General features: G+C 41.7%; 1 protein-coding gene across 1 annotated transcript in view; it reads right to left on the reverse strand.

Moving 5' to 3' along the window:
• The window catches only part of LOC126462349 (protein dopey-1 homolog), a 345,125-nt gene that overhangs the window by 130,644 nt on the left and 186,613 nt on the right, over positions 1 to 27,868 (reverse strand). The window contains exon 22 of the mRNA XM_050096065.1: positions 4,757 to 4,916. Within this exon, the coding sequence (XP_049952022.1) occupies positions 4,757 to 4,916 (160 nt within the window). The remainder of the gene's footprint in view (positions 1 to 4,756; positions 4,917 to 27,868) is intronic.

The raw sequence follows: 27,868 nt of genomic DNA on the forward strand, positions 1-27,868 counted from the left end.
TTATTCGATTACTAATCATCTCACAGACGACTGTTACTAACTCATAATCTAGGTCATTTACTTGCATGGCTTGTAATTTTTTTTCTTACCTAGATTGCTGTTTATTTATATTACTGCTGCACATTCGATGTATGAGAACACAATTTATCACTGTGTTAGCTGAAGCAATAATGAAAGAATTGGTATGAACTTGCAACTGTGAAACAACAATGGATAGGTGCAAAACAATTTTATTTGTGGTTGATGCACTTTAGACATAGGCTCCCCCGTTCAGCAATTAAACAAAGTGGGAAAAACTACAGGAATACCTCCAATTGTATACTGAACTGGAATATTTTGAAGACAGGCTATTTTTAAAACATATTTACAGTTCTCATTAGTTTAGAGCAGCTCACAAATTATTCAACATTTTCCACTAATCAGCTTCAAGGTCCAAGGGTGTTAGTGTTTTGCCTCAAATACACGCATTATCTTTGATCCTAATCTTTCTTCACTAATCACTCCTCTGTAAAGTGCCATTTACAAGCCAGTCCTCTAGTAAACATAAACTACATATCACAATACTATGACAAGGACAGACTGCTGCTGCTCCACCATATACAGGAGAAGCTAAGTCACAGACAGGCACAGAGCAAAGATATTCATTTTAGCTTTCAGCCAAAAGGCCTTCCAAAGTAGAAAACATACACTTTCACACAACCACAATTCACACACACATATGACCACTATCTCTGGTTGCAGCGACCGTACTGTGTACAGCAACTGTGCCTGATGGGAGCAGCAATCTAGTGAACATGGTGGGTTAGGAATGATGCTTGGCACAGGGAGGGGGGGGGGGGGGGGGGCTGGCTAGGAAGGCGGTGGGGTAAGGGAACGGGCAGTGCTGTTTGTTGGAGCATGCAAGGACATGGTACCGACAGGGTAGTGGCTGCTAGGTACAATTGAGGGGTAAGAGAGCAAGGGGTAGAGGAGTGCAGGAGGGGAGGCAGCAGCAGAGAAGAATAAAAATAGAAAAGGACTAGTGGATGCACTGGTGGAATAGGACTAGCAAAGGTTGACGCCCTTGGGGGGGGGGGGGGGGGGGGGGGGGTTACAGGAATGCAAGGTTTATTGCAAGGAGAGTTCACATCTGCGAAAATCCTTGTTAGTCATCATGCTCACACAGAAAGCAGCACAGTCATTGTAACTTAATCTGTAGACCGGACTGCTTTCACAAGTAGTTCTGGCTTTGATTGGATAGGAAATGCCTGTGACCAGGTTGGAGCAGGTAGTGGTGGGAGGATGTATGGGACAAGGTCCTGTATTCAGATTTGTTGCAGGGGATAGTGGGTAATATATTCCTCATCTCAGCGCACAATGAGAGGTAATCAGAATCCTGGCAGAGAATGTGATTTAGTTGCTCCAGTACTGAGTGGTCCTGAATCACAAGGGAAGTGCTGCTTTGTGGCTGGATGGTGGGTGTGTTGGAGGTGTTAGGTGCTGGGGGAGACAAGGCACGAGAAATGTGTTTCTTTAGAAGGTTCGGATGGTAATTTCAGTCTGTGAAGGCCTCAGTGAGACCCGTAGTATATTTGGATTGGGTCTGTTCATCACTGCAGGTGTGACAAGCTCGGGTGGCTAGCCTGAATGGAAGGGACTTCTTGATATAGAATGGGTGGCAGCTGTCAAAGTGGAGGTGGTTGGTAGGTTTGATATAGACTGAGGTACTGATGTAGCCATCTTTGAAGTGGAGGACACCATCAAGGAAGGTGGCTTGTTGGGTTGAGGAGGACCAACTGAAGCAATTTGGGAGAATGTGTTGAAGTTCTGGAGGAGTGTGGATAGGGTGTCCTAAACCTCAACCAGATTATGAAGGTGTCTTCAATGAATCCGGACCAGGTGAGGGGTTTGGGATTCTGGGTGGTTAGGAAGGATTCCTCTAAATTGCCCATGAACAAGTCAGCATAGTATGGGGACATGTGGGGTCCATTGCTGCACTATGGATTTGTTTGTAGGTGGTGCCTTCAAAGGAGAAGTAACTGTGAGGATAAGTTGGACATGGTGACCAGGAAAGAGGTTTTAAGTTTCGAGTTTGTCAGCATTGGGAAAGGTAGTGTTCAATAGCAGCAAAGCCATGTTTTTGGGAATGTCAGTGTGTAGTTATGCTGTGGAAAAGCAAAGTGTTCGGGGAGTTATTCTAAATATAATTGGTCTGTCATGCGGCATTTAGGACTGTATTGAGTTTTTTGGCATGTATGAATCTGGAACATATCGGTCAGGCAAACCAAAGTGTTGGGACATTATTATAAATACAATTGGCTGTATCCTTATTTACTAATCATTAATTTTCTCAATATGTTCCTGGTGGCAACCTTTTGGCGGATCTTATGGCAATGATATTTGTATGTCAGTGATCTGTCTAGCATGACACCCAGGTATGTTCGGTTGTTTGTTTGCTCCAGGTTCCTACCATTCCAGATGACACTCAGCTTCCTATTTGCCTGTTTTGAGCAATGGTGGAAAGCACTAATTTATGACTTTGAGGGGTTTTGTAGGTAATATTTAGGCATGATGTTTAATGAGTTTTCAATTTCCCTTCTACTTCCTCAAAGTTCTTTCCTTGTGTGGTAATAGCCAGATCATCAGCGCACAAGAAATGGGTATTATGGTCAGATGTTGGTTATCATTTGTGTGTAGATTAAATAAAAGGGGTGCCCAGACACCGTCCTGGGCAAGAATGTTGCTTTGTTGAATTTTCCCTCTCTCCAGCATTACATAAATCTGTCTGTTTTGTTATGGACATTCAATAACTTTTGTGAACTGATGGTCTTTAAATGTGTTGTACAGTTTTTTCAAGAGCATTCTATGACTGACTATGTAATATGCGGAACTTAAGTTTACTACAGCTAAACCTATTAATTTATGTTATTTATTTTTTCTAATATTTTTATTTAGAAAAAAATATCCTTCTCCTATGTGTTCTGTAAGGGACAAAATTTGATTTGAGTTGTACAGATTTTTGGGGTCTGAATCTAGCCTTTTCGGGAATTAGCTTTTGGTCTGTGATATTTGCTACGCGATTTAGGATCATTCATTCTTATGGCTTATACGGATGACATAGGAGCACTATTGGGCGGCAGTTGTTTGGTTAACCTGTGTCTTTCCCCACATCAGTAAATTCCCTTGACATTTTTAGTGTAATAGGTATACCAAATGTGACTGGATAGCCAGTAGGGATGGCCTAAATATGAGATTTTGCTCGTATTATCTGTAACTTGGAAAGGAAAGAAATAGTACTTAGACAAAATGCTGAGTACATGCATTTGAGAAATTTAGTGGAGTTGATAACAAAGCAGGGACTGACTGTTAACCATTTACGATTGTCTGTAGCTGTAGTTGTTTTTGGGCAGATCAGAATAGCAACTGCACTTTATGACCAACTTAGAAATGAATTATCTCTACACCATCAAGAGCTAAGGCAGGATAGGAAAATCCTTAAAAAGGCTTATTAATGCAGTGTGTCTTCTGGAAAACTGAGACTTGGCCTTTTGAGGAAATATAAAATCTATCAAACAGGAAAATTAGTTGGAATTGTTGAAATACACTGCAGAGTATGATTCTTTTTTAGCAGAGCACAAAGAAACATCTATGGTGTTTGATGGATTTTCTAATCAAATTAAAAATGATCTAATACAAGTCATAGGTTCGACTGTTTCATCAGCTATGAAATGGAAAGCTGTAGATGTATTGTATACAATTACTGCAGGTACAGCTTCAGCAGAAAGGTCACTTTCAGTGCTGAAGACAATCAAACACTACTCTCAAAATTTTACTGGTTAAGAGAGTCACTGTCATACCTAGAAATGTTTTTCAACTGAAGCATGCTACTTAGAGAACTCAGAAAGAAGAAATTCTTCTCTGAGGAAGGTTTTACCAAATTTGCTTTCAAGCATAGAAGAATGGAATTTCAGTTTTGTTGACACTGCATAGCAACCAAACAAAGTGCGAAGGGTGCATTTAAAGCCACAAACTAGTTTTTCCTATGAAAGTTTTCTATAAAAGTTTGCTTACAGTAATATAAATTGATATTTGTTCCAATTATTTCAATACGGATAATATAATATTCAGTGCTTTGGCTATCTGAATGGTCAAGGCATGTCACTGGATAATTGTTGTAACACATTATCATTTATAAAAGTAGTCCCAGTTATTTGTTGTCATTAACATCTGGCTGACCTGATGTTCCAGTTTAAAAATTATGTTCAAAAATGTTATCAAAATTATTTAATAAATTCAACAACTCTTTCTCAAAGATAAAGGACAACAGAAGAAGAAATCTTGAACAAATTTCTATATTACACTGTATTTGTGTTTCCTCAAGCAAATTTTAATCTCAACTTCCACTTTACACATGAGTTCCAACACGAGTGTAGTCAAAAAGCCAAAGTGAAAATACTGACAGCATAAAATCTTAGTTCAATGCACTCACTTCCCTGCCACCGTCTCATCCATAATTTTATTCGATGACCCACAAAGGCACAATAACAAATACAAACATTATTTAGTCATCAAGCATACATAAAAGGTGAAAAAATGTAATACAGTCTTCACTTTAAAATAATGGTTACAATAAAATAAATAATCAGAAAAAGAAAATATGCTAAAGTAAGTCAGTCTCTCTCTCTCTCTCTCTCTCTCTCTCTCACACACACACACACACACACACACACACACACACACACACACACACACACACTAAAAATCGTTGAAAACAAACCTTTCGTCCAGTCTGAGGGCCAGTTTGTTTACGTTCCTGCCATGCAATGGCAATAGCTGCTATGAAGTTTATGCCATGGTGGAGAGAAATAGGACTGAGAAATTCCAGTAACTGATGCTTGACAATTCTAGGACTGCCCAGCACACAAGACTTCTGCTCCCTGCAAAGAAGACAATGTAGCTTTATTAGCAAACATCAAAAGTACATTTCCTATGCCTGATTAGTTTTTAGCAAACTGAAACGAATTGCCCCTGTAGAAGTCAACATGCAGAAAGAAGTTCATTTCACTGTGGCATTAATGAGTGCGATTACTATCTAATACATACATATTATAAATGTGGATGCTCGTATTTATGTTCCACATCTCCTAAACCACTGGACTGATTTCAACCAAATTGCTGTCTGGAAAGAACAACTGTGGAGGTAAGAACTACCTACCTCTCAGAGGGGTGGAAGTGTGGGTGAAAAAGAGCATAGCTTATGATGCGCAAACTCCAAAATTACTTAGCCAGTGTTTGAGAATGAGGGCACTTAGTGACTTGCTACAAAGTTTATAAGTAATTTTGAGATGTGTGAAAACTGCCACATTATGCATGACATTTTGATTTATTATTTCTTTACCACTAGCTCTATCTGCAATACATTTCCAGACAGTATTCACTTGTATCACTGGATGCACCTGCAAAATCATATCATTGTGTACAGGAGACACTACATCATAAACATTGAGCTGTAAGAAAACAAAACTGCAAGTGAAATTCGCTGCAAGTCCAGGTGAAATATGTTTAATATGTGTGAGAAATTGAGTTACAAACAGTTGCAATGAAAAGATTGTTATTTGTTTTAACATTTGGCCAAAAGACCTCCTTCTGAAGTAGGAAACACACATGCATTCACACAATCACAGGTCACACACACATGACCACTGTGGCTGGCTGGTGGACATCAACTACATCTGAGGGAGCAGAAATCTAACGCGGGTGGTATGCTAACGAGGAGGTCTGGGGCTGGTAAGGGGAAGGTAGCAGAGTAGGGGTGGGGAAGAGGTATAGTGCTGCTTGTGGCAGTGTGCAGCAATGTGTTGGGGACAGCGTAAGGCTGCTAGGTACAGTTAGGTGGTTGGACTGGGGGGGATAAAGGGAAGCAGAACAGGAGAGAGGTACAGAAGTGGGAAAAACTAGTGATGGAGTGGGAGCAGGGAAGGAGATACACAGGTGGAGGGCAGAGACTACCAAAGGTTGAGGTTACAGATGTTTATATTGCAGGGCGAGTTCCCACCTGAGTAATTCCGAAACACTGGTGTTGGTAGGAAGGATGCTTACAGTGAACACTGTGAACTACTCATTAAAGTGAAGCACAGTGTGTTGGCAGCATGTTCAGCAACTGGATGGCCCAGTTGTCTCTTGGCCATCGTTTGTTGGTGGTCACTCATGCAGACAGACAGTTTGATAGCTGTATGCCTATGTAGAAAGCAGAACAGCAGTTGCAGCTTAATTTATAGATCACATGACTGCTTTCACAGCTAGCCCTGCCTTTGATGGAATAGGAGATGCATGTCACCAGACTGAAGCAAGTGGTGGTGGGATGTATGGGACACATTTTGCATCTATGTATATCACAGGGATATGAGCCATAATGCAAGGGGTTTGGAGTAGGGGTGGGAAAGGATGTTGCACGGGTTCGGTGTGTGGCAGAATACCACTGTGGGAATGATAGTAGGTAGGATACTCCTCATTCCAGGGCATGAAAAGAGGTAGTCAGAACCCTGGCAGAGGATGTGATTCAGTTGTGCTAGTTCTGTGAGGTACTGAATCATGAGGTGAGTGCTGCTTTATGATTAGACAGTGGGTATGTGAATAGTTGAAAGGTGAACTGGGGAGACAAAGTATGGGAGATCTGTTTCTGTGCAGTGTTGAGAGTGTAATTTCAGTCTCTGAAGGCCTCAGTGAGACCATTGGTATATTTGGAGAGGATCTGCTCGTCACTAAAGATGCAGCAACCATGGGTAGTTAAGGCTATTTGGGAGGGATTCAACTTCTTGGTATGGACATACTATTTGTGGTTGGTACATCTGATATGGATGGAGGTACTGATGTAGCAGTCCTTTTGGTGGTGGACAATATTGAGGAAGGTGCCCTGTTGGGATAAGGAGGACCATGTGAATGCAGGAGAAGGTGTTGAGGTTTTGGAAGAATGTGGATAGGGAGCCTCACCCTTTGTCCAGATCACAAAGATGTCATCAATGAACCTGAACCAGGTGAGGGGTTTTGGATTCTGGGTGGTTACGGAAGATTCCTCTAAATGGCCCACGAATAGGTTGGCACTGGATGGTGCCATGCGGGTGCCCCTTGCTGTACCATTGATTTATTTGATGCCTTCAAGGCAGAAGTAATTGTGAGTGAGGTAATAATTGGTCATGGTGACCAGGAAGAATATTGTAAGCTTGAAGTCGGTAGTGTGTTGGGAAAGGTATTATTCAATACCAGCAAGGCCGTGGGCATTTGGGATGTTAGTGTAGAGGGGGGTGGCATCGACAGTGATGAGTAGGGCACTGTGTGGTAAAGGAACAGGAAATGTGGAGAGTTGGTGAGCATAATAGGCTGAAGATGTTGGACCATGAAAGTAGAGATTCTCTCAGTAGAGGCACAGTAACCAGTCACAATGGGGTGTCCTGAGTGGGTGGCTTTATGGAGTTTAGAAAGCATCTACGGAGAGTGATAGTGACGAGGAGGGAGGGAGAGTCAGGTGCCAGATTCTGGGATGGGCCTAAGGATTTGAGGAGGGAGACGTTAGCTTTCTAATTGGGATCACTGTGGAAGGGACTGTATGTGGATGAATCTGACAGCTGGCAGAGTCCCTCCACAAGGTAATTCCTGTGGTACACAACCACAGTGGTGGAGCCTTTGTCAACAGATTGGATTGTAAGGTTGTGATCCATTATTAAGTAGTGGATTGCAGTTCTCTGTGGATGTCAGATTAGTTTCCATATTGAAGGATTTGGGGAATGATTGTGAGGCAAGGTCTGAAGTTAAGAAATTCTGGATTGTTAATAGGGTTGATTTGGGGACCATGAGCGTGGATTACTGTTGGGTGGAGGAGTGAACTGAATGAGGCAGAACCTGATAGGTAGGACTGGTGGCGAAAAGGTGTTTCCACTGAAGGGAGAAGGAAAGAAGTCTTCAACAAGACCAGAATGTCACTTCTGGTGACCAGTTGGGCGAGTTTTTTTTTTATGCGGGTTGTGCATGCTGCTCTAGCTCCTGGAGGGCAACAATTTCAGTGAGGGAGATAGGATGCAGGAATTTAGGATTGCAGGACAGAAGAATTTTATCAATGGAGAGGAGGTGATGTAAAGAGTTTTTGACCTGATTTATTGTCTTGTAGTACTAGGGTGGTGAGGGTTATGGACTGACAGACAGAATCTGAACAGAGATAGGTCATTGTGCAATGAGGCGTTGCAAACTGGAGATGGGTAATTTGATGGTCAGGCCATTTGGGGATGGAGGGAAGTCATCAGCTAGGCATTAACAAATGAACAATACGTGGGACTGGGTTATGGCTAGGGATAGAAAACTTTTCTGTATTGGCACAGAGCCAACATATTACTTACTATCTGGAAAGACATGTTGTGGGACTGGGGTGGGATTGGGATGATAACATGGAGAAAGAAAGGGGGAGGAGAAAATGGATAGAGAGAGAGAGAGAGAGAGAGAGAGAGAGAGAGAGAGAGCAAGGGGGAAATGGACGTAAAGAGGAGGAGATCAACAGTGAGAGAAGAAAGGAGGAGATGGACTTAAGAGGGGGGGGAGGGAGGGGGGGAGGGGGAGATGGACAGAGGGGGAGAAGCAAATGAAGAGAGGTGGGGGACAGGTGAACAGAGAGGGGGCAGTATGAGATACACAAAACTGGAACTCGGAGGTGGAGGAGGAGATGGGGGGGGGGGGGGGGGACACACTAATAGAAGACTAGGATAAATGCATACCTATGCTGGGTACTCAGCTAGAGGTTCAACAGAAGAATACAGGAAAAATCACAAGTAATAACACTAAATGGAATAGCCTTAAAATGGAATGAATCAAAACAGATGTAACTGAAATGCATACTCCAATATTTGTAAAAACATTGGGCTGTACCAAAGCACGATGCCATTCACAATTGGACAGTCAAATTATAAATTAAAATGTTGTAATAAGTAATCAGACTTAATTTTAACAGTGGACTGACTAGAGGGACAGACAGTGAAGTGGTTACATAGGAATGTGGCACCAGTAAGCTCATGTGTTGCCAAGAAAGTTACAATTTACAAAGAGATCCTAAAGCCGTAAACATGAAGACAGCAACTTCAGCACTCCACCGTATATTGAAAACCAAAGCACTGCAAATAAAATATATTTATTGCTCAAATCAATGGAAAATTCAGGATGGAATGTAACAATATTACGAAAAGGAGAGTTGCTACTCACCATATTGCAGAGATGCTGAGTCACAGATAGGCACAACAAAAACACTGTCACAAATAAAGCTTTTGGCCATTAAGGCCTTTGCCAACGACGGACACACACACACACACACACACACACACACACACACACACACACAGGTGCGCGCACAAACACAACTGACACACACAACTGCAGTCTCAGGCAACTGAAACCACACTTTGGGCAGCAGCACCAGTGCATGACGGGAGCGGCAACTGGGTGGGGGTAAGGAGGAGGCTGGGGCAGGGAGGTGTGACAGACAATGAAGTGCTGCAGGTTAGGCAGAGGGCACGGAAGAGGTGGGGGAGGGGGGGGGGGGAAGTAGCGGAAAAGGGGAGAAGTGAAATGACTGGGTGTGACAGTGGAATAACGGCTGTCAAGTGCTGGAATGGGAACAGGGAAGGGGCTGGATGTGTGAGGGCAGTGACTAATGAAGATTGAGGCCAGGAGGATTACAGGAACATATGATGTTTTGCAGCAAAGGTTCTCACATGTACAATTTGGAAAGCTGGTGTTGGTGGGAAGTAACCATATGTCATAGGTTGTGAAGCAGTCATTGAAAAGAAGGATGTCATGTTTAGTGGGCAGGACATTTATGATTACAGGGCACGCTGAGAGGTAGTCGAAACCCTGGCGGAGAGTGTAATTCAGTTGCTTCAGTCCTGGGTGGTACTGAGTTATGAGGGAAAGACTCCACTGTGGCTGGATGGTGGGACTTAGGAGGTGGTTGGAGACAAAAGATATGGCATGGGAAATTTGTTTTTGTACGAGGTTGGGAGGATAACTGTGGTCTGTGGAGGCTTCAGTGAGTCCCTCAGTATATTTCGAGAGGGACCGCTCGTCACTGCAGATGTGATGACCAATGGTTGCTAGGCTGTTCAGAAAGGACTTCTTGGTATGGAACGGGTGGCAGCTGTTGGAAGTGGAGGTATTTCTGGTGGTTAGTAGGTTTGATGTGGACAGAGGTACTGATGCAGCCATCTTTGAGGTGGAGGTCAACATCTAGGAAGGTGGCTTCTTGAGCTGAGCAGGAGTAGGTGAAGCAAATTTGGGAGTTCTTGAGGTTCTGGAGGAATGTGGATAGGGTGTCCTCACGCCTGAATCGAGATCGCAGAGATGTCATCAATTAATTTGAACCAGGTGAAGCGTTTGGGATTCTGGGTTTTTAGAAAGGATTCCTCTAGATGGCCCATGAATAGGTGAGCATAGGATCGTGCCATGTGGGTGCACATAGCCTTACCCCGGATTTGTTTGTAAGTAATGCCTTCAAAGGAGAAGAAATTGTGGGTGAGAATGTAGTTGGTCATGGAGACTATGAAGGAGGCTGTTGATTTGAGATCCTTTGGGTGTTGGGAAAGATAGTGTTTAATAGCAGTAAGGCCATAGGCATTAGGAATGTTAGTGTAAAGGGAGGTGGCATCAATAGTGACGAGCAGGGCACCGTGTGGTCAAGGGACAGGAACTGTGGAGAGTCGGTGGAGGAAATAGTTGGTATCTTTTATGTAGGAGGTTAGGTTCCAGTTAATAGGTTGAAGGTGTTTGTCTATGAGAGCAGAGATTCTCTCAGTGAGGGCACAGTAACCAGCCACAATGGGGAGACCTGGGTGGTTAGGTTTACAGACTTTAGGAAGCATGTAGTAGGTAGGAGTGCAGGGTGGGGTAGGGGTGAGTAGAGATGGACTCCGGGGAGAGGCTCTGGGATGGGCCTAAGGATCTGTGGCAAGGTTTGTAGGTGGAAGGGAGTTCAAACCAACAGTGGTGAACCCTTTGTCTGCAGGTAGGATCATAAGGTCGAGATCAGTATTTAGATGGTGGACTTGTTCCAGAATAATGAAAGTGACAGCACGAAGATGAAGAACACAACCGCAGAGAAGGCTGTGAGACGACTTCAGCCAATAGCAGGCTGAGCAGACGTCACCATGACAGGAGCGCCCTCTACAAGAAGATAATATAAGCGCCGCTCCTGCCAGCCTCAGCAGCACAGTTCTAGACCGGAACTTGTAGACCAGGGTAGTCAGAAGTTGGACACTAAGAGAGCTCTATGATAGCATTAAAGTGGGACCCATATCAATTGCTTACATGGACACTGTCTATAGTGAAGAACATTACTTATTTGCAAGTTGCCCACCGTTTGTGACAACCTGTTATGTATACAAAGTTAAGTATTGTCGATCTGCTTATTTGAAATAAAAACTATTAACTTGACAAGTTTGAATTGTTGTATAGCTTTCCAAGAATGCAGCATCCTTTAGGCACCCTATACGAGATGAGTGGGGAAGACCTCACATTGGCGATGAGGACTTACAAACCCTGGCCTGACAGCCAAGGAATTTTTTGTTTGCTGGCACCTTAATTCTCTTTTGTCTTTCATTTGCAGTGGCACTTATTTGTTTTAACAGTTTCTTGTTGTTATTGCTAATCAAAGTTTACACGTGGCCCCTGCAGAAATTTTCTTTGCTTTTGTCCTTATATTGCTTGCTTGCCTTGTCTGTTTGTAGCATTTGTAACTTGCAACATGCCCACCCCACCTATTCTGCTCCCTGCTCAGGCGCCAAAGCCGCCAGTGTTAGTTGCTACACAGCTAATACAAATGTTTCGGTTCCAGATGCAGCAAATTTCTATGTTACTCAACGCGGTGCAGCAGCGTCTGGCTAACGTTTCAGGCCCGACGGAACAAGCAACACCTACTGCTATATTGTCTTTTCAACAGTTTCGTGAACAAGACGAGGAATGGCTCGAATGGTTGTCCTAGTTTGAAGTACACCACCTAGTTCACAAGGTACCAGGTACTGTGAAAAGCCATTATTCCTTATCCGTGGCAGGCAGTGCAGTGTTCCGCCTCATCAGCAAGTTATTTCCTAATGCCACTCAGAGTGAACTTAATTATGACCAAATCATCGAGTCACTAACTATTATGACCAACAAATAAATGTGGTAGCATTCGGTGGTGGCAGCAGCTCGCCATGCCAAGCAAACAATCTTCCATGAAGGTTTGGCAAGACGGCCCCTCCCAACAAGCTCAATGTTACACTTGTGGTAAGAAAGGACATGTACAATCCATATGTTTGCAACAGAACAAACATAAGAATTCAGCCAACTCACAAAACTCTAGTCGAAGGCCAATGTCATTAATGCAGTACATTCAAAGTCTGCAACAGGCATTCACAAAACTGGCACGTGAGCAGTTTCTTCAGTGATACGCCAGTTGAACAAACTTTTTGTTCAATTATTGCTTTGTGGGAAACATGGGAAATTTCAGTTGGACACTGGTGCCTCTGTCACACTGCTGAATCGTCACACATATTAACTGTTAGGTTCCCCACACCTGTCTAACACTAGCACGCAATTGATGGCTTCTAATGACCCAGACATTCCTGTTCTCAGAACATGTATCACTCGAATACATGAACAGTTACTTTTGCACTGCTACAATCACGCGATTGTGTGAAGATATTTGGTCTTGATTCTTTTGATTTGTTTGGCTTTATCATTCAGGACAATGTGTTGTCAGTGTCTGCATTCCATACAAAAGACAGTGTAGCTATCTTGCTGAAAGAATTCCTAGAACTATTTTCTGAATGTCTAGGCAAAGCTAACAATTTTGTTGCACATATTACTCTGAAGGACAATGTTCAGCTGAAATTTTGCTGGGCCAGAACTGTTCTCCTTGCATTATGGGACAAAATTGCGGTTGAACTTAAAGAATTGCAATATAGCGGAGTTATTGCGCCCATATCAGCTTTTCAATGGGCAAGTCCACTGGTTTTGATCCCTAAACCTTCCGGTCGCATTTGCCTCTGTGTTTACTTGAAGTCTACAGTCAACCCACAAACTGTGATTGATACTTATCCATTGCCAAACCCAGAGGATCTCGTGGACAAATTAGGCACTGGACGCTACTTTTCAAAAACTGATTTGCGCAACGCATATCTTCAAATAATGCTTGATGAAGAGTTCCAAAAAGTGTGTGTAGTGAATATTCATTTGGCTTGTTTAAATATTTGCATTTGCCTTTTGGTAGTGCTTCCGCACCCACCTTTTCCAACGGTATTTGGAACAGCTGACTGCAAAAGTGCCAAACTCTTCAAACTATTTGGACGATATTGTCATAGCACGTTGTCCATCTGAAGAACATATTGCAAATTTGCATGCTTTGTTTCATGTTTTATCTGAGGCAGGACTAAAGTGTAGACTGGGCAAGTGTGATTTTTTAAAAACTGAGTTGTAGTGTCTTGGTCATGTCATAAACAGTCAAGGTGTACATCCTCTTCAGTCGTATTTGTTAGCCATACGAGACTTGCCAGTTCCTCACAATATCACAGAATTGCAGTCAGTCTTAGGGAAAAAGAACTATTATATTTGGTTCATATCAAAGCTGCGCAAATCGCAGATCCATTGCATTGCTTGCGTCACAAGAATGTCCCCTTTGTTTGGACAGACGAGTGCCAAGTAGCTTTTCAAACACTTAAAGATGCATTGCTCTGTGACAGATGCTTAGTTCACCTTCATCCCAACAAACCATTTGTATTGCAAGTTGACACTTCCTCTTACAGAATCGGTGCTTTTGCAGAGAATTAGTGATAAAGGCAGGCTTATTACTTTTGCATCAAAAGTGTCGTCCAAAGCTCAAAGGAATTATTCGCAAATTGAGAAAGAGGCATTGGCCGTTGTGTATGGTGTCACCAAACTCCACCACTACTTGTATGGCAGAAAATTTTACTTAGTAACGGATCACAAGCCTTTTCAGTCCTTGTTTCATTCAATGAAACCGGTTCCTGTACGAACTGCCAAAAAGTAGCAAAAATGGGCTTTGTTGTTGTCTCAATATCAGTACGAGATTGTGTATCGTCTGACAGCTCTTCCGATTGGCCCTGATACAGACTTTGACGCTTCTGCTGCATCTTACTGTCACAACAATGCACAGGATTCTGAATTGCTTCAATCTTTTCTGCTGAACTATAGGAAAATTGCACAGGCCACGGAAGCTTGAACATTTTGCTAGCATATATTCACACATCTTGGCTTCGTTCCTTGCATAGCATACAGAACCTTGTAGTGCACCGACACTTTGCCCATTGGCATAGCCTCACTGTACAGAAAGGTGTGATTCCTGTTCAAAATGATAGTGGACTGTCATGTGTGTTGATCCCTAAAGCTCTGCACAAAAAAGTGTTGCAGTTACTTCACCAAGGACACTAGGGGATTGTTCGTATGAAACAGTTAGCGCGTCGACACTGTACTTGGCTGGGTATGGTTGCCCAAATAGAACAGATGATGGTTGTAAGACGACATCAGCCAACAGCACGCTGACCAGGATGTCACCATGACAGGAGCAGCCTCTACAAGAAGAGAATATAATCACCACTCCAGCCAGCCTGAGTCGCACAGTACTAGACCAGCACTTACAGACCAGGACAGTTAGAAGCTGGACACTAGGAAAGCACTATGATAGCGGTAACGTGTGATCCATATCAACATGGACATTGTCTATAGCGAAGAACATTACTTATTTGCATGTCATCCATTGCTTGCGACAACCCATTATAAATACAAAGTTAAGTATTGGCAATCTGCTTATTTGAAATAAAAACTACTAATGTGATTTGCTTGAATTGTTGTATAGCATTCTGAGAATGTAGCATCCTTTAGGCACCTTACACAAGATGGGTGGGCAAGACCCCACAGGACTGCGGTTCTTTCTATGATCGTAAGGTTAATTTGCATGTTGAGGGATTTGGGAAATAATAGTGAGGCAAGTCTCGAGGTTAAGAAATTCTGGAAAGTTAACAGGGGGTGAATTGGGGGCAGTGGGGGTGAATCGCGGTTGGATGGAGGAGTGAACTAAGTTAGGCAGGGTTCAACATTGGTCTTTGGTTGAGTCTGATTGGTAGGGATGGTGGCGAAAAAGTGTTTCCACTGTAGGGACTGGGAAAAGGAGAGAAGGTCTTTACCAAGTCCTGCATGATTGAATTTGGGAGTGGGGCAAAAGGTGAGGTCTTTGGAAAGGACTGATATTTCTGTGGGGCTAAGGTTTCTGGAGGAAAGGTTCATGACTGTGTTACAGGTCTGTTAGGTTCTGGATTCTGTATGCTGGTGGGAAGGAGTTTTGGAGAGTTGGGTAAGTGTAGAAGGTCTGTGAGACAGGGTTTGTCAGCTATGAGAGGATGTGGGGGAGGTTTGGAGGTTGTTGTAGAGATGGTGGACAGTGATAATCCAAGGCAGGAGTAGTAAGTGAGCAGGTTGGAGAGCTTTTTGAGGTAGCATTGTGCATGTTGCTCAAGTTCCTGCAGAGCAAGAGTTTCAATGTGTGTTACGGGTTCCAGGAATTTGGGATTGCATAGCAGGAGAATTCTGCGGATGGAGAGAAGGTACTGCAAGGAGATCTGGGCTTGGTTGATGTGGTTTTGCAGGACTGTGTTGGTGAGGGCTAAGGATTAGCGGAATCTGAACAGGTGGAGGTCATTGTGGAAAGAGGGGTGGCAGCCAGAGATGGGTAATTTGGTGGTAAGGCCTTTTAGGGGGATTCAATGAGCCAAGCAACAACACAGAAAACGTATATGGGACTGGGATCTGGCTAGAGATAACGAAATTTTTCTGTATTGATGCAGATGGAAAGAACAAAGATCCATGGTGGTGGAAAAAATTCTAAAAATTACATAAATAATGTACAATTACATCCGAAAAATTTCGCAAAAATAAACCCAAATAAATGTGAAAATTCAGGAAAAAGGTGAAATAGATGCAAAAGGGGAAATGATGAAATCTGAGGGAGTCGACAACAGCGAAACGCGAAAACTCACTAAAAGTGGCGAGAAGTCACAAGGATGAAAGCAGAGAATAAATTATTTAAAAATATATATTACTGTGGGCAGCAGGGGTCTGAGGGTGGATAAGTGTGAAGAAGGGGGACGGCTGATGTGACTGGATAAGGTAGAATTAGTGGGTGCAAATTTGGATGAGTGGAGAAAGAGTGGGGGTGGAGGGGCTGGGGAGGGATTTGTAGGATGAGATACAAGGTTGTGTGGCACTGGAAGGGTGCAGGAGATAACATGCAAAAATACAGGAGATTGATGCAGGGGCAGTGATCAGTCTGAAAGTATAGGAGTCATTATATCTGCAGGAGTAATGTGGGGCATACAAAGCTGCACCAACAATCAACGTGGACTTGTAGCCATCTGTTGTGCGCGGCCGAGACAGTTGATACAGTGAGGCTCGTAAGTAGAGCGTGCAGTGCGGTTTGTAAAGCGACAAGAGAAACACAGGAAAGAAGAGAATGAAGGATAAACATTGAGTATAGTGATGCATCAGTAAATAGTAACAAAGGAAAACAGCACTGGATTAAGATCGAAGAAAAGCAATCAGGCAAAAATCAAACAATGGAAAATCCAGGAAGGAATGTAACAATATTACGAAAAGGAAAGTTGCTACTCACCATATAGTAGAGATGCTGTGACAGAGATAGGCACAACAAAAAGAATGTCACAAATAAAGCTTTCAGCCATTAACGCCTTTGTCAACAACAGACACACACACACACACACACACACACACACACACACACACACACACTCATGCAAACACAACTCACACACAACTGCAGTCTCTCAGCAACTGAAATGACACTGCGAGCAGCAGCACCAGTGCATGATGGGAGTGGCGACTTGGTGGTGGTAAGGAAGAGGATGGGGTGGGGAGGGAGAGGGATAGGTATGGTGGGGGTGGCAGACAATGAAGTGCTGCACGTTAGACAGAGGGCAGGGGAGAGTTGACAAGGGAAGAGGGGGGGGGGGGGGGGGGAGAGCAGTGGGAAAGTAGAGAAGTAAAAAGACTGGGTGTGATGGTGGAATAACAGCTGTTTAGTTGAGACCAGGAGGGTTATGGGAATGTAGGATGTATTGCAGGGAAAGTTCCTACTTGCAAAATTCAGAATAGCTCCCTGTTGGTGGGAAGAATCCATATGGCACAGGCTGTGAAGCAGTCATTGAAATGAAGGATGTCATGTTTGGTAGCGTGTTTAGCAACAGGGTGGTCCACTTGTTTCTTGGCCACAGTTTGTCAGTGGCCATTCACGCGGACAGACAGCTTGTTGGTTGTCATGCCTACACAGAATGCAGCATGGTGGTTGCAACTCAGCTTGTAGATCACATGACTGGTTTCACAGGTACCCCTGCCTTTGATGTGATAGGTGACGTTAGTGACTGGACTAGAGTAGGTGGTGGTGGGAGGATGTATGGGACAGGTCTTGCACCTAGGTCTATTACAGAGGTATGAGCCATGAGGAAAGGGGTTGGGAGCATTGCTGCATCATTCATTGAAATAATAATGTAAATTTGGGAAAAATGGTTACTTGTGTTGTCTATAAATGCAAAACAGGAGCAGAAAATCAGCTGTTAGTTTCCACACGTAAATGCTTTCACTAAGTTAATACTTCTTGTTCTTCAATTGTTTCCCCACACCATCTTCAAAATTTTATGTTTACAATACATAGATTCCTGATGGAGAGCCCAAAGAAAAGCTTATAGGTCAAGGCACTGGGACAAAATGACTGCAACTAATACAATGCAACAGAATATTGTCAGACCATTCCCGAGAATCTGACACTGATGAACTTCAATATCAAGCATTCACAACTGAGACAGTGCCATGCCTTGCATTTTCTTATTGTTTCCCTCATACATGCAGAATGTTAAGTTGCACTAGATGTTTAATAAATGTTGTAATGGTTAAGTGCATGATGCAGTTTACATGACATAATTTGATAACAGCACTGTCCCCCGTGCTTTTGGCATCTGATGTCACAGCAGCAGTCTGTGACTTATTTTCACTTCACTGTTTGTGTTTGAGACAATCCAGTGAGTGAATATCATAAATCAGAAAGAAACCATCCATTTAAAATTTTCAAAATATGAATTATTTTTTGGTGTATATATGATTGTTGTTCACTGTGTTAATTATTGTGTTGGAGAGTCCTTGTGCTTTTTGGGAAAGCTATGACCATTGCTATTTTTTGCAATTTGTATATGTGTACACAAAATTAATAACATGCATGTTTGAAAAGTGCTTTGTGGTTTTCAATCCAAAGACTGGTTTGATGCTGCTCTCCATGCTAGTCTATCCTCTGCAAGCCTGTTCATCTCCAAGTAGCTACTGCAACCTACATCTTTCTGAATCTGCTTAGCATTTCCACCCCTTGGTCTCCTTCTATGATTTTTACCTTTCACACTTACGTCCAATAATAAATTGGTGATCCCTTGATGGCTCATAATATGTCCCGCCAACCGATCCATTCTTCTAGTCAAGTTGTGGTACAAATTTCTCTTCTCCCCAATTCTACTCAGTACCTCCTCATTAGTTACATGATCTACCCATCTAATATTCAGCATTCTTATGTAGCACTGCATTTTAAAAGCTTCTATTTCTTCCTGTCAAAACTGTTTATCACCCATGTTTCACTCCATACAAATACTTTCAGAAAAAGATTTCCTGATACTTAAATCTATCTTCAGAAACGCTTTCCTTGCCATTGCCAATATAAATTTTATATCCTCTCTACTTCTACCATCTCCTTTCAATACACTGTCCATTCCATTCAGCTGCTCTTCCAAGTCCTTTGCTGTTTCCGATAGAATTACAATGTCATCAGAAAAACCTCAATGTTTTTATTTCATCTCCCTGGATTTTAATTGCTACTCCAAACTTTTCTTTTGTTTCCTTTACTGCTTCCTCAATATACAGGCCAAACAACATTGGGGATAGGCTACAACCCTGTCTCACTCCCCTCTCAACCACTGCTTCACTTTTTTGCCTTCCGACTCTTATAACTGCCATCTGGTTTCTGTACAAATTGTAAAAAACCTTTCGCTCCCTGTATTTCACCCCTGCCACCATTAGAAGTTGAAAGAGAGTATTCCACTCAAAATTGTCAAAAGCTTTCTCTACGTCTACAAATTATATAAACATAGGTTTGTCTCTCCTTAATCTATCTTCTAAGGTAAGTTGTAAGGTCAGCATTGCCTAGCCTGTTCCTGCATTTCTACAGAATCCAAACTGATCTTCCCCGAGGTCAGTGTCTACCAGTTTTTCCATTAATCTGTAAAGAATTCGTGTTAGTATTTTGCAACCACGACTTATTAAACAGAAAGTTCAGTAATTTTCACAGCTGTCAATGCCTGCTTTCTTTGGGACTGGCATTATTATATTCTTCTTGAAGTCTGAGGGTATTTCGCCTGTCTCATACATCTTTCTCACCAGATGGAAATGTTTTGTCATGGCTGGGCCTCCCAAGACTTTCAGTAGTTCTAAAGGAATGCTGTCTACTCCCAGGGCCTTGTATCGACTCAAGTACATCACCCTTGAATGGACTCTCTGTATACTCCTTCCACCTTTCTGCTTTCCCTTCTCTGCTTAGAGCTGGTTTTTCATCTAAGCTCTTGATATTGATACAGGTGGTTCTCTTTTCCCCAGAGATTTCTGTAATTTTCCTGTAGACAGCATCTATCTTACCCCCAGTAATATATGTTTCTACATCCTTACATTTGTCCACTTCCCATTCCTGCTTGGCCATTTTGCACTTCCTGTCAGTCTCATTTTTGAGGTGTTTGTAGGGTGATTTCATTTCAAATCATACGAGTCATGTCAACTCATGGTCATGAATTTCTCTCAAAAAAGTATATAATGACCTCTATATCGTAAGTGTTAAGAAATAAAGTATTTTCATTTTATCTTAATTTTTATAAATGATATGGCCCTTTGAAAAATCTATATTTCATAAATAACTCTTAAAACAGAAGGGAACAAAAAAAAATCTAATAAACCAAAAGTACTGGAAAGCTGGAAGATGTTTTACATTAAAACCCCTCTTAGTGTGCTGAAATTTAGTTGACACCTGCACACTAATGGGCTTCCTGTAACTTACAAATTTAAGATGACAATATGATATTTAAGTTGATTTTTCCACTTAAAAGAATTTTTTTTCTAATTTGGAAAGTCACAGAACACTTTCTTTTCTCTCATATTATCAGATACCCCTGATGTAATTAAAAACAGTAACTTTTCTGCTCCAACTGGCTACATTATGTAAATGTTTATTCTAAAAATGTAAAAAACTGCATTTTTACAAGTTTTTATGAATTATTTACTCAAAAACACCATCCAAAAACTTTTGAGAACCACACAAAATATTGTTCAGTTAACATGCTAGTACTCAGCACAAAAACAGTAGGCAATATTTTTCTGTGTAAAGTGTTAAACATTTTTCAACATTCTGCATATTTCACATCACTGAATTTCTAGTGTAAAATATGCAAGTTGGCAACACTGTTTCAGTGCTTTTCTGTTTATAACAAAACAAATGAGAACTTGCACATAAACCATTCTGCATCGAGTTTTGTGTTTGGTTTGAACTTTTTTTATGTCAGTGACAAAATACAGTAGTGAAAAACTGAGGTGTGTGGACTATGAAAAAAAGACACAAGAAGGTGGTGTTCAAGAAAAGTGAAAATCTTTCACCTTAGTTGGAAATCTGTCAGAGGTATTGCAGTAGTATCTTGGTCCTCAAGTAACGGAATTAGCTACACTCGCTACAATAAGAAATTTAGCGACAACCCACCTGAACGATCATCCTCACCCGAATGTGAAACTGAAGAAGACAGTGCAGATGTATACATTCCTGGGGGTGAAGTTATTGATGCGATGAATCTTAGCATTTCTGCTGTAGCACCTACTATAATCCCCCTTAAACACCCAGGAAAGCTAAAAAGCACAAGAAGAAAAGTGGAAGAAATTGAAACAAGTTCTACACAAGCAACATGTTCAAAACTTTGTGAAGTGTGTCATGTAAATGTACTTGGTGCAGAATCTGAAATTTGATGTGTGGTTTCAAAACCTAAATACTGCCACCTATACTGAGAAGGTACAGTTACTGACACTGATACCAGGTAGCTACACTAAGCTAGAGAGGATATAAAATGTAGACTGGCAATGGCAAGGAAAGCATTTCTGAAGAAGAGAAATTTGTTAACATCCAGTATAGATTTAAGTGTCAGGAAGTCATTTCTGAAAGTATTTGTATGGAGTGTAGCCATGTATGGAAGCGAAACATGGACGATAAATAGTTTGGACAGGAAGAGAATAGAAGCTTTCGAAATGTGGTGCTACAGAAGAATGCTGAAGATTAGATGGGTAGATCACATAACTAATGAGGAAGTATTGAACAGAACTGGGGAGGAATTTGTGGCACAACTTGACTAGAAGAAGGGATCGGTTGGTAGGACATGTTCTGAGGCATCAGGGGATCACAAATTTAGCATTGGAGGGCAGTGTGGAGAGTAAAAATCGTAGAGGGAGACCAAGAGATGAATACACTAAGCAGATTCAGAAGGATGTAGGTTGCAGTAAGTACTGGGAGATGAAGAAGCTTGCACAGGATAGAGTAGCATGGAGAGCTGCATCAAACCAGTCTCAGGACTGAAGACCACAACAACAACAACAACAACAACAACACTAAGCAGCAAGTACAGAAATAAATACTCACTTCCTTACATTATTTGATTTCAGAAGCTCGTAAAATAAAGAACGAGAAAGGTATTTGGGCATGCCCAGATTCTTACTGTGGGCATCCGTTGCAAGATGATACGCGTACTATTGCTCTGGAATATTACCCAAGTGATGACGAAGACTGCGGCAGACTAAGTCTTAAACAAGCTGATGTTATCTCTGTCAGTGCAAATGGTGAAAAGATATATGGCAAGATCAATAAGAGAAGCATATCTCCTAATGAAAAAGGAAAATCCAAATTTAAAAATTTGGATAGCAAAATTCAACTCCTTACGGCCAAAACAGATCAAATGCCAACCAGTGAAGGAAGTATGCACATGTATTTACTGCACTAATTTGAAACTTGTTTGTCTCACCATAAGAGGTGTCGCAGGACGCAAGACAGATGTTGGTTGCAGGAGTATGCAATGTTTCCTGATACTGAAGTGATAACTGTTGAAGCATTACACCTTCAGGATACTGACAATGACATAACCTATACAATGTGTGAGGGAGATGAGTTGATGAAGAATACAGTAGAGCCAGAGAAGTTTGTTACAGAGGTTTGGCATTGGGTCATGAAAGGAATAGTTCGCCAACATATCCGGAGGATTCAGAGACAGGCCATAGCAGAAGTAAAATCAGCCACATCCCAGAATACTGACACAATAGTTCTTCATTTTGACTTTGCTGAGGATTGGTCTGTTGCTTTGCAGAACGAAATTCAAAGTTACCACTGGCATACATCACAGGTATCAATATTCACATGTGTTGCTCATTTCCTAAGATCATCACACTGCTTAGCTATTGTGAGTGATGATCTCATTCATGACAGTGCACATGCATGTTACGTAGTAAGCATCATTGCTGATGACATAGCATCTAGAGGCCACACATTTCCTAAACGCGTGTATGTGACTGATGGTGCAGCCTCTCATTTTCAGAACCATATTCAGCTTTATGAGCTTGGTCAACACTGTAGTACAGGAATTAAGACAAAAATGGATACTTTCAGCAACAGGTTATGGAAAAAGTGCATCTGATGGGGTAGGAGGTCTCTGTAAACATCTTGCAACAAGATTTAATCTCCAGCACGAAGCTGCTGTTGATACAAGAGATGCTACTGGATTTGTACACACCATATCAACATTAATAACAAACATGAAACTCTTAATTCTAAATGAAAGTACATTACAGGAATTCCATTTAAAAAAAGAGAGAAGACTGGTCTGCTATGAATCTTGTGATAGGAATTCAATCAAGTCACTACTGGGTTGCATCCCGGAGTGGCACACACTTGGCAAGAATGGTTCTCCATGAACTGCAGCCTGTTACTCCATGTGAAATGCATAGACCACATTATACATTAGAAGACTTTGTAGTGAGCCACTTCATTTCTTGTGTGTACCACAACCAGTGGTGGGTGGGACAGATAATAAGTGTCTCACATGAGCTGCAAGATATTACTGTATCCTTTATGACATCTCATGGTCCTCCTAATGCTTTCAAATGGCCAGCATCAGTGTGCAGTTCTCATTTCCCAAGTACTGCTCTTTTTGGATCATCCTTCTCTGTATGCAAATTCAGCTCAGCTATACAAGTTCAATGAGAAGCAGATGAAAATAACTAATGAACTATTTTCTACAGTGCAGTGTTGATTGTTACATTGTAGGCAATTTTAATTCATGGAAATGAAGAAGTCAAATCATTACAGAAGACAGTAATAATTTGCAAATAGTATCATAAAAAGAAAAATGGTTAGAAATATTCTATATTTCATTTTTGTTATAAAATACTTTCCAACAAAATTATGAATTGTTTTCCACTCACTTATAATGTTGCAAAGTAATTATTTTGATTCAGAAATACCAGTTCTGCATGAAATTCACTTGAAATCAGCAATCAATTTAAATATTTAAGTGTCCATGATTTTTTGATCTTGAGAGTAGAGCTATGTCTACCTAAAAAATTTCTCACATTTTGTACATACAAGTACTGCACACTCTGATTATACATTCCATAAGTACACTGACCAACCAATGCACTGTGAAATTTTTAGAGCATTTAGGATGGGAGTTTTGGAGAAAATAATTCCTAAATAACCAAAAAAGTTCAGATTCTTTCATCTTTATGTAGAAATATTTTGACAGTTTAAGAACTTCATGGATTACTGTCATGGCTGACAGTTAGCAGTCCTTTCCCTTTATTATTTCCCAAGACAGTTAACATCCTGTGACTATTCATAGTTTCAAAACATAATTTTGAAATTCGCAATAAGTTACAAATATTTATAGTTCATTTTTCAAAAATAAAAATTAAATAAATAAATCAATCTCAGAGGCTTGTATGTATTAACCATGTCTCATAGTACTGGGAACAAAGTATTTATTGAAAATAAATTCATATCTCTATCACTTTTGGTTTCTTTATTACAATTTTCCCTTTCATTATAACATTTTCACAAATACTCTCATTTACAAATGTCTGTAGTATTTTAACAAATTATCAGAAAATCAAAATATTGTAGTTTTGGAGAGGTATCATGTGGAACTTCAAAACACACACACACACACACACACACACACACACACACACACACTCTCACACACACACACACACACACACACACACACACAGATGTGACTTACCAAATGAAAGTGCTGGCAGGTCGACAGACACACAAACAAACACAAACATACACACAAAATTCAAGCTTTCGCAACAAACTGTTGCCTCATCAGGAAAGAGGGAAGGAGAGGGAAAGACAAAAGGATGTGGGTTTTAAGGGAAAGGGTAAGGAGTCATTCCAATCCCGGGAGCGGAAAGACTTACCTTAGGGGGAAAAAAGGACGGGTATACACTCGCGCGCGCACACACACACACACATATCCATCCACACATATACAGACACAAGCAGACATATTTAAAGACACACTTGTGTCTGTATGTGTGGATGGATATGTGCGTGTGTGCGAGTGTATACCTGTCCTTTTTTCCCCCTAAGGTAAGTCTTTCCGCTCCCGGGATTGGAATGACTCCTTACCCTCTCCCTTAAAACCCACTTCCTTTCATCTTCCCCTCTCCTTCCCTCTTTCCTGATGAGGCAACAGTTTGTTGCGAAAGCTTGAATTTTGTGTGTATGTTTGTGTGTCTATCGACCTGCCAGCGCTTTCGTTCGGTAAGTCGCCTCATCTTTGTTTTTATATATAATTTTTCCCACGTGGAATGTTTCCCTCTATTACATATATATATATATATATATATATATATATATATATATATATATATATATATATATATATATATATATTTCAGAAAATTTTGAAATAGTGAAGTGACACATCCACTCTTGACCTGTTGATTTGACATGAAACCACCCTGTATTCCTTTTTGCCTGCTTCATTTACTGCATTTTTGTATTTTCTCCTTTCATAAATTAAATTCAATATCTCTTATGTTATTCAGAGATTTCTACTAGCCCTCATCTTTTTACCTACTTGATCCTCTGCTGTCTTCACTATTTCATCTCTCAGAGCTACCCATTCTTCTACTACTGTATTCCTTTCCCCTATTACTGTCGATCATTCCCTAATGCTCCCTCTGAAACACTCTACAACCTCTGGGTCTTCCAATTCATCCAGGTCCCAGTCCAGGTCAGCTGTACCGGAGGTGCAGCCATAACAGAGGGGTATCTGTTGAGAGGCCAGACAAATTTGTGGTTCCTGAAGAGGGGCAGCCACCTTTTCAGTAGTTGTAGGGGCAACAGTCTGGATGATTAACTGGACTGGCCTTGTAGCATCAACCAAAACAGTATTGCTGTGAAAATACTGCGAACGGTTGAAAGCAAGGGAAACTACAACCGCAATTTTTCCTGAGGGCATGCAGCTTTACTGTATGGTTAAATGGTGATGGTGCCCTCTTGGGTAAAATATTTGGCCAGGGAGTACTCAGAAGTACATCATCATCAGGAGAAACTGGTATTCTATGGATTGAAGCATGGAATGTCAGATCCCCTAATAGGGCAGGACGGTTAGAAAATTTAAAAAGGGAACTGAAAATGTTAAAGTTAGATATAATGGGAATTAGTCAAGTTTAGCAGCAAGAGGAACAGGGCTTTTGATCAGGTGAAAACAGGCTTATAAATATAAAATCAAATAGGGATAATGCAGGAGTAGGTTTAATAATGAACAAGAAAATAGGTACATGGATAAACTGATATGAACAGCATAGTGAACACATTATTGTAGCCAAGATAGACACAAAGCCCTACCACAGTAGCACAAGTTTGTATGCCAACCATCCTGGTCAGTATTGTTTCATCTAAGAGTTCATTTTATCTGATACTGTATCTGCGAATGCCTTCAGAAACTGCCTGGCAATGTTATCTGTATTGTACGGTTCTAGTTTAAGATGTACTGCTCTAAATGGATATTCAAAACAATTTTATATTTCGTAGTAATGTTTTAGTAGTTACAAATGATGGTTTGCAATAGTTGTACAGACTACCAACAGGTCAGTATGCTAATTGCTCAACTCCTCCAACCACATGATGAACTATTTTTGCTGTCATATTTACATCTACTGACGGTCTTACAAATAACACAACTCCACAGTATTCCAAAATTGTTACAGTTTCAGACAACAGAACTTGAGCACAATCTGTTGAATACATGCTGCATTCTTGATACAAGTGTTTAATGTTGTAGGTTCTGAAACATATGTACTTTGCAGAAGCCTTTTTCAAAAAAGAAAGGAAAACAAATGCACATTCACAGAAGGAGGCACACCTCACAAACACATGACCACTAGCTCTTGTTGTTCTGAGTAGACTGCATCTGTTGCACTGAATGAAATCAGCAATCTGGAGTGGGGCAGGGGAGAGGAAGGTACAATAGGGATCAACTGGGGGGAGAGAAGAGCACTGTCAGGTGGAGTGTGCATGGACTAGAAGGCAGCAGGACAAATTTGCCAGGTGCAGTATAAAGTGGCTGTGGGGGAATGGAGGGTCTGAGCAGACAGCATCTGTTGCATTGAATGAAAGCAGCAATCTGGAGTGGGGCAGGGGAGAAGAAGATACAGTAGGGATCAACTGGGGGGATAGAAGAGCACTGTCCAGTGGAGTGTGCATGGACTAGAAGGCAGCAGGACAAAGTTGCCAGGTGTAGCATGAGGTGGCTGTGGGGGAATGGAGGGTCGGAATGGGGAGCAGAAAACAAAAGGAGCAGAGAGGGGGAAAAGACTGATGGTTGTGCTCGCAGAGAATGATGCACAATGAAGGTGACTGGACATGAAATGGGAGGAGTTGATATGACAGGAGGGTAGAAACTGTTGGGTGCAGTGTGTGTGTGGACAGTAAGTTGTTATAGGCTGAATCTGGAACAATTTTGGGAGCAGAAAATGTGTTGTAAGAATAACTCCCAATTCCACAGTTCACAAAAGCAGGTGATGGAGGGGAGGCTCAGATGGTCCAGGTTGTGAAGCAGCCATTGAAGTCATGCACATAATGTTCAGTTACACATTGTGCTACAGGGTGGTCAACTTTGCTCTTGGCCACGATTTGGCAGGGGTCATTCATCCTGACGGACAGCTGGTTAGTATTCATTCCAATGTAAAAGGCTGTGCAATGACTGCAACAGAGTTGGTATACGACATGGCTGCTTTCACAGGTGGCCCGCCCACTTCTGGGGCAGGATAAGCCTGTGATGGGACTGGAATAGGATGTGCTGGCCGGGTGGATTGGAAGGTCTTGCACCTGGGTCTTCCACAGGGATATGATCCCTGTGGTAAGCGGGCTGGAACTGGGAGTGCTACAGGGATGGACTAGATTGTTGTGGAGGTTTGATGGGCAATGGAACACCATTTTATGAGTGGTGGGAAGAATCATGGGTAGGATGTTTCTCATTTCAGGGCAGATTATCAAAGGTCTGGTGAAGGATGTGGTTCACCTGTTCCAGTTTGGGGTGGTAGTGGGTGATGAGAGGTGTGTTCCTTTGTATAGGGTTCTTGGGGGGTGGTGGAAGGATTGAGGGTGTGTGGTGACACAGCACAGGTAACCTGTTGGCAGACTAGATCTGGGGAATGATGCCCATCCATGAAG

The sequence above is a fragment of the Schistocerca serialis genome, chromosome 1 (assembly GCF_023864345.2).
Source record: "Schistocerca serialis cubense isolate TAMUIC-IGC-003099 chromosome 1, iqSchSeri2.2, whole genome shotgun sequence".
In the NCBI taxonomy this organism is placed as follows: domain Eukaryota; kingdom Metazoa; phylum Arthropoda; class Insecta; order Orthoptera; family Acrididae; genus Schistocerca; species Schistocerca serialis.